Source organism: Lipotes vexillifer, unplaced genomic scaffold, assembly GCF_000442215.2.
Source record: "Lipotes vexillifer unplaced genomic scaffold, Lipotes_vexillifer_v1.1 scaffold1691, whole genome shotgun sequence".
NCBI classification, from domain to species: Eukaryota; Metazoa; Chordata; class Mammalia; order Artiodactyla; family Lipotidae; genus Lipotes; species Lipotes vexillifer.
The window spans coordinates 1,074,265-1,087,438 of NW_006789046.1; the positions used below are offsets into that span (position 1 = coordinate 1,074,265).

At 62.5% G+C, this 13,174-nt stretch overlaps 1 protein-coding gene and 1 non-coding gene across 2 annotated transcripts in view; one reads left to right on the forward strand and one right to left on the reverse strand.

Moving 5' to 3' along the window:
* Window positions 1-1,596, forward strand: part of CEP131 (centrosomal protein 131) — a 16,410-nt gene extending 14,814 nt beyond the window's left edge. Inside the window, 5 exon segments of the mRNA XM_007462333.1 lie at window positions 1-127; window positions 207-384; window positions 479-675; window positions 1,382-1,442; window positions 1,522-1,596. The exon segment at window positions 1-127 is cut by the window's left edge and continues 10 nt beyond it. Of these exon segments, the coding sequence (XP_007462395.1) occupies window positions 1-127; window positions 207-384; window positions 479-675; window positions 1,382-1,442; window positions 1,522-1,596 (638 nt within the window).
* Window positions 1,597-12,566: 10,970 nt separating this feature from the next.
* On the reverse strand, window positions 12,567-12,639 carry TRNAG-CCC (transfer RNA glycine (anticodon CCC)). Its single transcript has one exon. It is a non-coding gene; the product is annotated as a tRNA-Gly (tRNA).
* Window positions 12,640-13,174: the final 535 nt, after the last annotated feature.

Below are 13,174 nucleotides of genomic sequence, written 5' to 3' on the forward strand. Positions count from 1 at the left end.
ACCGAGAACGGGAGCTGAAGGAAGAGATCCGGAGAGGCCGGGACAAGGAGATCGAGCTGGTCATCCACCGGCTGGAGGCCGACATGACGCTGGCCAGGGAGGAGAGCGAGCGGGCCGCCGAGAGCCGGTGAAGCCCCGAGAACCCCGGAGTGAGGCCCAGAGGCTGGCAACGGGGCTGCCTCTGACCCTGCCTCTCCCGCCACCAGGGCCAAACGCCTCCGGGATAAGTACGAGGCGGAGCTCTCAGAATTGGAACAGTCGGAGCGGAAGCTCCAGGAACGGTGCGCAGAGCTGAAGGGGCGCCTTGGGGAGGCCGAGGGGGAGAATGTGCGTCTGCAGGGCCTAGTGCGGCAGAAGGAGAAGGAGCTGGCGGATGTGAAGGCGGTGAGCAGGCGGGAGGGGTGGCCGACCGCCAGCCCCCAGCCCCCGCCGTCCCCTCACGCAGCCCCTGTCGTCCCCGCCCGCCACCCCGCCCCAGGTAAGGGAGCAGCTGGCTGGCGAGCGCAGCAGCCTGGCCCAGGTCCTTCGCCAGGAGTTCGCTGCCCGGCTGGCAGCTTCTGAGGAGGAAAACCAGCAGGTCAGGGCCGAGCTGGCCGAGCTGCGGGCCCGCCAGCGGCTGGAGCTGGAGCAGCTCACGCGGGAGAAGCAGGCGGAGCTGGAGGAGGTTCACGAGAGGTGGGCTGCAGGGCTGATTGGGGTCCTGGGGAGCACAGGGCTGGGGGAGGCAGGCGGGACCCTGTGGCTCCAAAGGGGACGCTGGGCCCAGGAAGGCGAGCAGGCTGCGCGCCCTCCTTCCAGCTTCCTGCCTCCTGCCGATGCAGAACTGGGCCCCATCAGCCGTGGCTGCTCCAGGCTCTGTGTTTGAGGCTCTGTCGTCCTCTATGTGGTGCTTGGCCCCAGAGCCTGGGAAGAAGCCCAGCCAATCCCAGCCAGGGCGGGTGCCCTATGTGTGGGTGTCCGGAGAGGAGCTCCGTGGCCCTTAGCCCCCTGGACCTGTGTGGAGTGGGTGCTCTGCAGAAAGGATGGACACCCTCCACCCCCTACTCCCCCCGCCGCCAGGGATCCCTCAGTCCTTCCCTGGTCCCCTACCTGCCTGCCCTCCGTGGGTGCTCTGCGACGCAGGCCTGTGGTGGGGGCTTCTCGTCCTCCTCTCAGCAGGGAGCCCTTCCCAAGGGGCATGGATTCACACGGGGTCAGCCGTGGGGTCACAGATCCTGTCATTGGCCTCTCCAGGCGGCCCAGTGCCGCAGTCAGCAGGGTGGGACAAGTGGGCAGGAGTGGCCCCTCCTTTGGGGGATGGAGGCCCCCACTGAGAACTGCAGGCTGGCGTGGGGGTCTGGCAGGGGCATTGCACAGAGGCCCACCGTGCGCTCCCCCGCAGGGTGAAGCTGGCCCTGGCAAAGAAGGAGGAGGCCGTGAGCAGCCTCCGGAAGCAGCACGAGGTGGGTCCCCACGGCCGGCCTTCCTGGGGGAGCGGGGCGGTCAGGCTCGGGCCTGACCCGGGTGGACGACCTGTTGCAGGCCGCGATGAAGAGGGCCGACCACCTGGAGGAGCTGCTGGAGCAGCGCAGGCGGCCGTTCCCGAGTGCCAAGTGACCGCCGACAGCAGCAGGCTGAGGGCGCCTGGCGGGAAGTGCTCTGGCCGCCCCTCAGGTGGAGCACCGAGGCTACGTCGTAACAGTAAAGAGGTGTCTTTTAATACTTTGTGTGACCCTGACTTGTCTCTCCTGGGCTGGGGCCTGGGGTGGCGGGGCTGGAGGCTGCTCAGGGCCAGGTGTGAGGTGACCCGACCTAGCTTTGCTCTTAGCCTGCCCACCGTGTTCCCTGCCTGGCCCTGCGGTTCCCCAACTCAGGCCCCAGTCCCCGAGCAGAGAGAATGGCCCTCTGTTCCAGCCTGGGCCTGGACGAGCCCCATGACGCTTGTGCCCCCTCACCACACCCCTCACCCCTGGGGGCGGAGCTCTGAGCCTCCTCCCCGACCCCTGCACAGGCTGCTGTGTGCCCCCTCCATGGTTAGAGAACTGGCCAGCCTCCCTGAGGGCCTCTCCTTCCTTCCCCAACTCAGGACACCCCTTGGAGGTGACAACCTGGAACCTGTGAGAAATGGGCACTGGACAGGCCCTGCCCACGAGGAGGGTGGAGGCCCATCCTCGAAGGTCTGGGCAGGGGAGCGGAGAGGGCAGCGGAGGGGACACTCCCCCCCGGGAACTCTCCCCCACTGCCCTCCCGCCAGGCACTCTGTCGCTGCTGCTGCCCTGGCCAAGGGTGCTGGGACCAGGCCGCTGGGGAGAGCCGGCGCTGGCCAGGACAGCCCTCCTACTGGCCCAGGCGCCGCCCTACTTGTGGGAACGCGCAGGGCTGGCTCTAGTGGAGGTGGAGCCCCTCCTGCGCCCTTGAAAGGCCCTGGGGCTTGGTCTCTCACTAGCGTGAGTCCCGGCAGCGGTCACTCTCAGTCTCAACCACCAGGAGGGCAGAGGTGGACGCCCCATGGGCCTGAGGCAGCTCATAGGAGCGCTGACCTGCAGGACCTCCCGGCACCTGCATCCCCTGCTTTGGGGTACCGGGGGCTCAGTTTCCTCGTCTGCACAGGACGGCTCCTTCCTTCCTTCGTGCCAGAGCTGATCGCTTGCAGAACCCCAGGCCAGAGCTGGATACAGCAGTGAGACGAGCAGCGCCGCTCTGGGCCTGACCCCTCCTAGGTGGAGTACCTGGCCTGGTCCCTGGGCAGAGCACATGTGTGCCATCCATGTTCCCTCCCTTGCGGGGCTGTCTCATCACCACGAGATGACCGGGCAGAGAGCAGGCCTTGCAGCCCCTCCAGTCCTGGGTCTCAAGGTGAGGAGGAGGTTTGCTTAGTCACCCACAGCGCTCCTGGCCCCTGCCTGTCTCCCCTTGGGACAGCTTTGCTCCTGGAGCCCTTCCCACTGGGCCTAGAGCCCCTCCCAGCTCCCCACCCACTTCAGCCAACCAGCTGTCTCTGCCTGCTGTTCTAAGAGCCAGGCTGGTCATTTGAGGCATTCCTCCTGAGTCCCAGAAAAGAGGTGGGGAGGGGCTGGGCCCCAGGGACAAGGTCTTGGCAGTGAGCTCTGCCAGGCGAGGGGCGGTGGGTCACCAGCTCAGCAGGCTGCGGGCTCCAGATGCTGGGTCTGCTCGACCCTCCCTGAGCTGCGCAGAAGCAGAGGGAGCTGGCTGCTCACTGGTCTCCAGGCCAGAGGCTCTGGGGGCAGGGCAGGGACCGAATGGGGGAGAAGCAGCTTGTTCTGGCATATGCCTTTGCATGCTCTGATCCACCCCCACAATGTAGTTTTACCTGAAGCTGTTGTCGGGAGTTTCTAAACTATGGTATTTTTGCAAGTCAGGTTTTCAGCAGATGGGAAGACAGATACTTGGGGTGACTTTCAGGGAGAGATGGTGGCACAGCCAGAGAAGCAGAGGAATGGATGGTGGTGACTTTCCAATCAGGGAGATGGTGCCTGACTCCCCAGCTCCTGATTTACAGCTTTCCATTCATCTGTTCATTTGTTCATCCACCCACCCATCCACCCATCCACCCATCCATCCATCCACCCATCCATCCATCCATCCATCCATCCATCCATCCATCCATCCATCCATCCATTCATTCATCTGTTCACAAGGACAGGTTGGGTGTCCTTCTGTACCAGTCTCTGCATCCCTTATACTCTTTCACTTCTGCTATTATCTGAGCTCTTTGCTTTAATTTTATTCAAGTTTTTGTTGTCACAGATAATTTGCTCCTGACATTAACTGGTTTGGAGCTTTGTGTCATCCTGGGTCTCTGTCGTGCCCATGACCTGCCCATGGGCCTTGCGGTGGCATCTCATATGTCCCAGCTGGCGAAAACGTGTCCCTTAGAGGCTACAATGCTGGGGGTGGGGTGGGAGGCCTGCCCCGCTGGACTGTTCCACCTGCACAGGTGTGCCCCAAAGAAGGGGGACTGAGACGCCATTCCTGTTCCCTGGGGTAGGGATAGTGGGCTGGGTGGCACCGTACGCAGGGGTGAGGGTATCTGTTAGGCCCCAGCCTCCCAGGAAAGGTCTCCTTGGCCTTCTAGCTCCTCTGGTTAATTCATTGTATGTTTTTTAAGTCTTCTGTATCCTTGATGATTTCTTTCTTACTTGCTCTATCAGTTCTCAAGAGAAGAATGCTAAAATCTCCAACTGTGATTGTGCATCATCTCTTTTTCATTTTAGTTGGCCCATTTTTGCTTTATGCTCTGAGGCTATGTTAGTAGGTGCATACAAATTGAGAGCTGTGTGTCTTGCTGGTGAGTTGACCGTTTATCTTTACAAACTGCCTCTCTTTGCCTAGCAGAGCTTCTGGCCTTAAAGTGACCTCCATCTGATAGTAGCAGCCACACCAGCTTTCTCTTTTTCTCCACCAGCCACAGACAATATGCAGACGAATGGGCACGGTCAGGTGTGGTCTGCATTGAGCTGAATTTGGACCCTGGTCCAGAGGGATTACTTTTGCTCTGGTGGCAGTTAGGACAGGACTGGGCTGGCTGAGGCTGGGCTCCAGTCTCTGTGAGGACTGGCCTGATACTCCTGTCCTCACTCCTCACTCCTAGCCCCATAGGACCCACAAGCAAAGACCCTCCTCCCTGGCAGGTACTGAACACCCAGGAGACTGCCGGACGCCCTCCTCAGCCACTCAGCCTCTCCACCAGTTGCAAACCCTGGCAGGGACCCTGTGCCAACGTCAGGCTCATTTCTTGGGCTTTTCTCTCCGGGATCTCAGAACCCATGTCCTCGATGCTTTGCTTGCTCGTAATAGACAATAAATAAGCAACTCATATGGTATATTAGGGGATGCGAGTTTTATGGAGAGAATAGATTAAGGAGAATGCGGAATGCTGGGCAAGGCAGAGTGGAATGTGAAGCAGGGCGGAAGGGTTGACCTCTTTGGGATGTAACATTTGAGGAAAACATAGGAGATGAGGGAGTTAGTCACACAGACAGATGTCTAGGGAAGAGCATAGCAGGCCCGGGAACATGCAAAGGCCCTGGGGCAGGGTGGTTCCTGGCTGGGGAGCAGTGGGGTGGCCAGTGTGGCTGCAGTGAGGGTGGGAGGGTCTAAAGTCAGGGAACATGTGGGCATCCCAAGGACTTGGTTCTTCTGCATGAGAGGGGAGCCTCCGGAAGGTTCCGAGTGAAGCCATGGGTCTGACTTGTATTTTAAAGGGACGTTTCTGGCCGTTATATTGAGAACCCACTGTTGGAAGGTAGAGGCAGGGAGGCCAGTTTGGGGGCCAAGGTGGTCATCTGGGCAAGAGCTGGTGGTGGCCCAGGTGGTGGGGGAATGGGGCTCTGGATGCATTTTGAGGGCAGAGCTAGTGGGATTACCTTGCAGGTGGGTGTGAAAGGGAGAGGAGCCGAGGATGATGTGTGAGCTTGGCTCACAGGCTGCTGCTCCTGCAGTAGCCCAGCCTGGGGGCTCCTGAGAGCGGTGCCTTCGCCCTGGGGTGATCCAGCCACCTTTGGCCCCTCCATCCTAGAGAGCCTGGAGTCCTGTGGCAGCTGGAGGAGGGAACCCATCACAGCCACGTGGATGCAGGGGGCTGGGATGAGGGCCTAGTGCCCTCCCAGCTACCAGTCCCCAGGATGGAGTGGGGAGCACATCCACACCCTCTGCATGGTGACCACAGAGCTCCCGGCCTGAGCAGCAGAGGAACGACGCAGCTAACAGATGGGAAGACTTGAGGGTGGGGCTGTGGGAGGACGACGGGAGCTCAGCCTTGGGCACGTTAAGCTTGAGACGCCTCCATCACATGAAACGGGGTGTCAGGCAGCCAGAATGGGCACAGGAGTCTGGAGTACAGGAGAGAGGTGCTTAAAGCGCAAGAAGGGAGCCCACCGGCTGGGCGAGTGTGGCTGGCGCAGGCGGGTGGGGTGGGGGAGGACTCCTACAGGAGGATGAGCTTGGGGAGAAGGGGAGGAGGCCTCAGAGGGAGGTGGGGGCCTCCCTGGTGGCGCAGTGGTTGAGAGTCCTCCTGCCGATGCAGGGGACACGGGTTCGTGCCCCGGTCCGGGAAGATCCCACGTGCCGCGGAGCGGCTGGGCCCGTGAGCCATGGCCGCTGAGCCTGCGCATCTGGAGCCTGTGCTCCGCGACGGGAGAGGCCACAACAGTGAGAGGCCCGCGTACGGCAAAAATAAATAAATAAATAAATGAAAAATAAAAAAATAAAAAGATAGGGAGGGTTCTCAAAGACTGGGAGGAGGAGGTGAGGAGATATCGGCAGAGATCTGAACCCTGGACACGTCCAGCCCGGAGTGCAGGGTGCAGGGTGCAGGGCTGGTGCCAGGACCCCTCAGAGGCACCCTGGGGCTGAAGCTGTCCCTGCGCTGTGGACTCCAAGCGGCCTAAGACCCAGCCTGGTGAGCAGCCTGCGCAGAGCCCAGTGGAGGCCGGGGCCGGGTGTGTGTGTGTGGGGTGGGGGGGGCAGTCTGGGCCCAGAGAGCACCACGCTGGGAGGGCAGATCCAGGAGGGGCCGGGGCTGGAGGGGGGACTGCCCTCCGAGGGTTCCCCCAGTGAGGCAGCAACAAGAAGGGGCAGAGGAGGCTGGACACACCCACCACCCGGTCTTCCATTTTCCCTCCTGCACCCCCCATGCCACCCTGCCCGCCACCTGTTGCCCAGAGACCCATGACCCTGCCCCTACCCCAGCTGACGCTGCACACCCCCAACAGACACGTGGGCTGCGGTTCATTTAATGCTGTTTTTCTTCCATTTTCCTGGCTCAAGCTGCGTCCGCTCCCGTGGCCTCCATGGGGCACTCGCGAAACCCACGGTGCCCCTCGGGGGACGCTCAGCCGGCCGGGGCTGGACGTGGTGCTTCTTTGCAATGTTCTCCTTTTTGATCAATTCAGAAAATTCTGGAACAGGAGACAGATTTCTAGGAAATAACCCCCTGGCTCGTGCCCCACCAAGCCCTGCAGGCCCAGCCGGAAGCCTCCTTTATGAGGGGGCACCTCGCGGTCCAGGGGGGCCCTGCATCCTGCCCTCCTGAGTCCTGGGTGGGGAGCAGGAAGGACCGGAACTTGGCTGCCCGAGTGCCCCACACCGTTGTGTGCCCTGTGCCTGGCCAGCTTGGCGGTGGGGAGCTCACCCACCCTGGGTCTTACGATGAACCCTCAGCAGTTCCCCTCAGAGTCTCTGAGCTGGTGCTCCTGTGGTCTTCATGCCTTCAGTGGGGAAACTGAGGCACAGAGAGGCTGGGGGGCTGCATCCTAAACAGACCCCTTGGCCTGGCTGCCCCTCTTTTAAGTCTTGCGACCACCCCACAAGTCAAGGTTTGCTGGTATTTGCGGGCAGCAAGTGGAGGCCTGGTGGGTGAGGACAGGTCCCCAGTCTGTCTGGGGCTCTGAGCCTGTGCTTGCCTGTTCCCAGGGCCATCCTCCAGGTTTGGGGTCAGCATCTGGGTGGGTGGGCAGCAGGATGATGCAGACCCCAGGGCAGCCATGGGGAGCCTCAGGGAAGGCCTGCAGCCCCGCAAATGCCTTTCCTCCTGGGCAACCGCCTCCCGCCCGCTCAACTCACACACAGCCGTTGGCCCACCTGACCTCCTTCCACCTGCGTCCACCTCTGCAGCTCCTCAGGCCCTGATCTCTGCCTCAAACCTTCTTCCCCATCTCGGAAACCCCCCATCTAATCTGCCCCCTTGACCTTCCCCAAAGCCGGCTTGGGCCACCTCTCCCCTGCTCAGAAACCTGCAGCAGCTCCCCTGGGCCTGGTGAAATGCCCAAGGCCCCTCAGCATCCCGGAGACTCAGCCTCTCCATCTGTGAACGGGGACGATGGTGACCACCACGGGTGGCTGTAAGCTTTGGGGGGTGGGGTCCATGCCTGGCAGTGGGCAGCCTGGTCAGCCCTGCACAGAGACAGGCTCTGGACATGGAGCAAACTGAGTGCGAGTGACGGGCAGTGGGGGGCAGGAAAGTGCTGAGAGGGATCCCTGCTCCTCTCATCTCTGCTGCCCCACCTTCAAAGTCAATCCTCCCATCCCCCGTCCAGCTGGGCCTCAGCCTCCTCGTCCGTCAGTGGGGTGGTGGGCCCGCTGCTGGGGATGATGTGCAGGATGTACCTGGGGCCGGGGGTGGGCTTGGGTCAGGGCTGAGGGGGCATCTGGCTGGTGCCCAATGGTATACAAGGTACCTGCTCCCCTCTTTACAGCTGGGGAAACTGAGGCCCAGCTGGAGAGGGGTCTCTGGGCCTAGGCCCAGTGCTGTGCCCCTGGACCCTGTTTCTGGCCTGGTCCCATCTCCCACAAGGCCTGCTGGAGCCCAGTGGGGGTACCAGGTCTTCTGGGGTGAGCGTGGTAGCTGTAGGTCGGGGAGGGGGCCCAGAGCTCAGTACCCCCTCATCCTCAGCCACCACCAGGGAGGGGGCCCAGGGCTCAGGACATCCCGTCCCCGGCCACTGGCTGTTACTTGATCTCATTCCACTCGATGAAGCCGCTCTCATCCTTGTCCAGCGTCTGGAAGGCCTTGCGGATGACACTGTCCTGCTGCCCCGAGGCCGGGAACTTCTGCACGTCCCCGAAGAACTTGATGCCGTTGGATGAGCCTGGGGATGGCCGGGCGTCACCGGGGCCATCTGCCTCGGGGCTGGACTGCCAGGGCCTGGGCCCGGAGGGGACTCCTGCCCTGCCGTGGGGGCTGCCGGGTCCTGTGCCCTCCCCCAGCCCGGGGGGGCTCCTGCGTCCACAGTGGGGCTGGCCCAGGGTGGGCAGGGGCGGGCTGTACCACGGTGCCTCACGTCGGTGGGCAGCAGGTCTAGGTCCTTGTCCGACAGGGATGTGCCCATGGCCAAGGCCATCTTCATCTGGGAGGAGTCCTCGTCCGTCCTGGCCCTGCAGGGGACAGGGAGCCGGCTCGGCGGTTGTGCTGGGCGGGAAAGGGTGCTCTACCTGGACCCTGCCTGGTGCCAGCTCCCGGCCCTAGAGTGGGGACCCCAGGCACCCAGACCCAGGCAGGCCTCGGGCTGCAGAGGGCGGCTGGAAGGGTCAGCTTTCCCAGCAGCCTGGGGCCCTGGCCTTGCAGAGGCTCTCGTGCCCAGGCCCTGAGGAAGATGCTTTTGAGCCCTGCCTCTTGGTAGCTGGCCACCCTGAGGGGTTACCCCACTTCACAGAAGAAGAGACCGAGGCTTTGAGATGACAAGTGATAGACACGAGGTCCTTCACTCTGCTCGGAAGAGGTGGAGGAGGGGCTGTCTGACCCCTCAACGCTGCTGGGTAATTTCCTCTGTCCTTCCAGGCTCACCTCAAAGCCACCCCCTCTGGGAAGCCTTCCTGGTTACCTGCAGCACCACCTCCTCCTGCCGGGACTCAGGGCCCAGGGCCTTAGTCTCTCTCTCCCGGACCCCAGACCGGCGGGCCTTGGTCATCCTGGCTGGACACTAACCGCCAGCTGGGAGGTGTGCTACGTGCAGGCCAGTCTTGAGCTGGCCCTGGACTGAGCAAAGGCCCAGACCCGCTCCAGCAGGATGGCCCCACCCCCTTCCCAGGCACTCAGGAGGGCTGCCCACTGTGCATCTGCCCTGAGGAGGTGCCCACGGCAGTGTCCCCATTTCTTGGGGGTTCAGGCAGGAGCCACTGAGGCAGGCCGGGATTCCAGCTGGGCAGGTGGGGTCTGGGCACAGGGACCGGGCTGTCCCGTGCCCCCACACAGTGCCTTGTGACCTGCGGAGCTCTCGGGTTGCTGTCCCCAGGGCGGGTTGGGTTGTGGGGCTTGTGGCAGAGCAGCTATTTCAGAGGCTCGTTGGCCCTCTCTGAAGTTCACGGGGTGGTGAGCCTTCTGGAACCTACTCCCGCCTCCAGGGGAGGCAGCTCAGTGACCTGCGGAGCATAAGCCAGCCAGGCAGTGGCCGGAGGCGTCTCCTTTCTCCCAGTGGAGAAGCCACGGGTCAAAGATTGCAACTCAAGCTGCAGCGGAGGGGCAGGGAGGGCTGGATCCAGCCCAGGGCTGTGTCCTGCTTCCTGACCCTGGGCATGCTTCTCATCTGTGAAATGGAGAGACCCCTGCCCGCCCTGCCCTGCCCCTTCGCAGGGTCATGCAAGGAGCCATGAGGGAAGGAGATGGTGGGGACAGGGCGTCAGATCCTGTGGTGCGTGTCACCCATAATGGCAAGTCCCTGCAGCCAGTCCGGGAGGTGGGGCAGGGGTGGTCAGCTGGGATCAAGGGCAGGCCCAGGCCTTGGAGGCCCAGAACAGACCCCACTACCCTGCATTCCATGGTGAGACCGTGATTCCCCTCTCTACCCTGGAATCATGGGGTCCTTTCTGGAGGGAAGGGATTCCCTGCCTGCCACTCGGGGCCTTGCCCAGGGCCAATGTCACCCTCTGTATGGAGGAGGGACAGGACCAAATTCCAGGCCAGGTCTGGCCAAGCCTGGGGTTGACATCCTGACTGCAGAGCGCTGTGGGCGCCCTGCGCTGGGCTGTTTACCACCCTGCTCCCACCCCGTTGCTCTCCGGGGCATCCCCCCACCCCCACCCCCCATGAAGGCAGGGGAGCCTGACTGAGATCAGAGCTGGAGACAGCAGGAGAGGCAGGGCCTGGGCCTCAGGCCGTGGTTGGTGTATTTATAGCACCTGGTCCAGGGCCTGGGATGGAGTCTCACTTGGCACGCCTAGTCAGGGCAGGAAGCGGGGAGGGTGGGGAGGGGGCTGCCTGGCACCTCCTGGGGTCCTGGGGTGCCCCAGCGCCTGCAGGGGCCCTGCCCTCTTCACGCTTCCCCCTGAGAAGGCCTTCCTCCCTCTCCTCCCGCCTCACTGCCTTCCATAGCCAAAGCTGGTCATAGCTTGAAGGCCTGGCTCCGCCCCCCCCGCAGACCCCCACGCATGCCCAGTATTGCTGCGTTCTCTGTGCCCCCTCCAAGGCTGGCAGGGCCCTCCCGGGTCCCCAGACCACTCTGGACCGCCCATGTGGCCCTCCTGGGGGCTGTGGTCTGCATCTAGCACCTGAGACTGAATCACCAACTTCAGATGCTCAGTGAGAAAAAGGCCGCATGGGCGGGAGGGAGGTGGGAAGGGGTGATGGAGGCCTTGGGGCCCCACTGGGACAGGGGCTGGGCACGTGGGCCCAGAGCTGGCTCAGCACGCCTGCCAGAGTTGGTGGGTCTGGGGGCCTTGGAGCCTCTGTTCTGCCAGGCCCTTCCCCCACTCAGCACTGGGAGCCCTGTGAGGGGGTCTCAGCCTCCCCCTACTGACCCCAGCTTGCAGCCATGCTCTCAGAGGCCTGCCTAGGCACATGGGTGCACACGTGCCCACCCCTGCAGACCCAGTTACCTTGGGGCTGCCCCTCTCCTTCCTCCTCTTTTTCTTCCTCTCCTAGACCTCCCTGGGGTTCCCCCAGCACCCAGGGCCTCCCCTTGTCCAGCGAAAGACGAGGCCCAAGCTCCTGCCATGCAGCTCGGGCAGCTCTGGCCCGGCTGGGTGCCCACACCACCCCTCCCCGGGCAGGGCTCACCTTCGCCCGGCTTTCTTCGAGGGCTCTGGGAAGGCGGGTCAGGCTGGGGGTGCTGAGAGGCTGTGGGGGCTCCAGCTTTTATACCTGCAGCCGCTCGGCCTGTTTACCTCTTGGGGCTGCAGCTGTCCTACCGCCTCTCCTGGGTACTCCAGCCTGGCACTGGCCACCCCCAGGGGCTCGTTGGCACTTGGCACGTCCACACCAGGCTGGGCAGACTGACCATTAGCAGGGCCTGGCCTCCCCGAGCCTGGGGTGGGGGTAGGGAGAGTGATGACATTGCCGAATGAGTAGACTTGCTATCTGTCGCAAGAGGGCCCACCCTGCCTGCTGGCCTCGGGGTGAGAGGGGTCGGCGGTCCAGGAGATGGCCCAGGGGGTGCAGGCTGCCAGCGTGTCCGAGATGGCAGCAGAAGAGTGGACGACTGGGCCTCCCCTCATGAGAAGTCAGGCTGGGCAGCTGTCCTTTGCCCCTGGGTCACTGTTGGGGGCTGGGAGCCATGCCAGGGCCGGCTGTCAAGGCTGTCAAGGAGAGGGAGGTCTCCGTCGGTCAGGACGACTCCCGCAGGCACAGGGAGCAGGGCTGCGTGACCCCGGGCGGGGCTGGCCTCTCTCCCTGGGAAGGGCCCTCGCAGGGCAGTCACCAGGGTGAGGACGGGGGGCCAGAGAGGGACACATCGCCAAGAGCCCCCCCGGCCGTGGCCCACCTGGAGGGGAACGGCTCACTGTCCATTCACTTTCTCGGCCTCAGCATTTTACAGGGTGGTGCCCCTGACGGTGCAGACGTCTGTGCAGCCTCTTTCCAACCCTCCATCACCAGCTGTCCCCTGCGGGGGTTTCTGCCTCTGTCATTTTACATGGTGCTCCTATAGCTCTGAGATCTGCTTTCTCTGCACAAAAGTTTATCATGTGTCGCCGCACTCTGCCATGACGTAAGACAGCTCTGTGTTAGGCCAGCAGGCTGAGGATGTTCTAGTAAGTTCCTTGACTGACCACCTGCTGCTGGACCCGGAGCAGGTCCCAGTGCTTTTCTTTCTTTCTTTCTTTTTGGCCATGCCACGCGGTATGTGAAATCTTATTTCCCCGACCAGGGATCGAACCCGCGCCCCCTGCAGTGGGAGTGCAGAGTCTTAACCACTGGACCACCAGGGAAGTCCCAGGTCCCAGTGCTTTTGTCATCAGAGACACTGTGGGAGACCAGAGTGGGAGGACCAGGACGAATGATGGAAGTTTCCATGGTCCTGCCACGTTCCTCTCCAAAAGGGTTACCCTACAGATTTCCAGCCGAGGCTGGGTGCCCCGCGCCCCCTGCACACCCACACCTGCACTGCAGTCTGGTCCCCAGCAGGCAGCAGGGACATCTCTCAACACGTCTGTCCATAGAGTTGAATGTTATCCGCATGAAAGGAGCAAGGCACCGACGCTCTCCAACACGAATGAGCCCTGACAGTCCCACAATGAGTGAAAAAAGCCAGTCACGAAAGGCCACATAGTCTGTGATGCCATTGGTATAAAATGTCCAGGAGAGACAAATCCATAGAGACAGAAAGAAGATTGGTGTTTGCCGTGGGGCTGAGGGAATGGGGAGTTACTGTTTAACGGGTACAGGGTTTATTTTGAAGTCATGAGAATGTTCTGGAACTAGATAGAGGTGGTGGCTGCACAATATTGTGAATGCACTAAACGC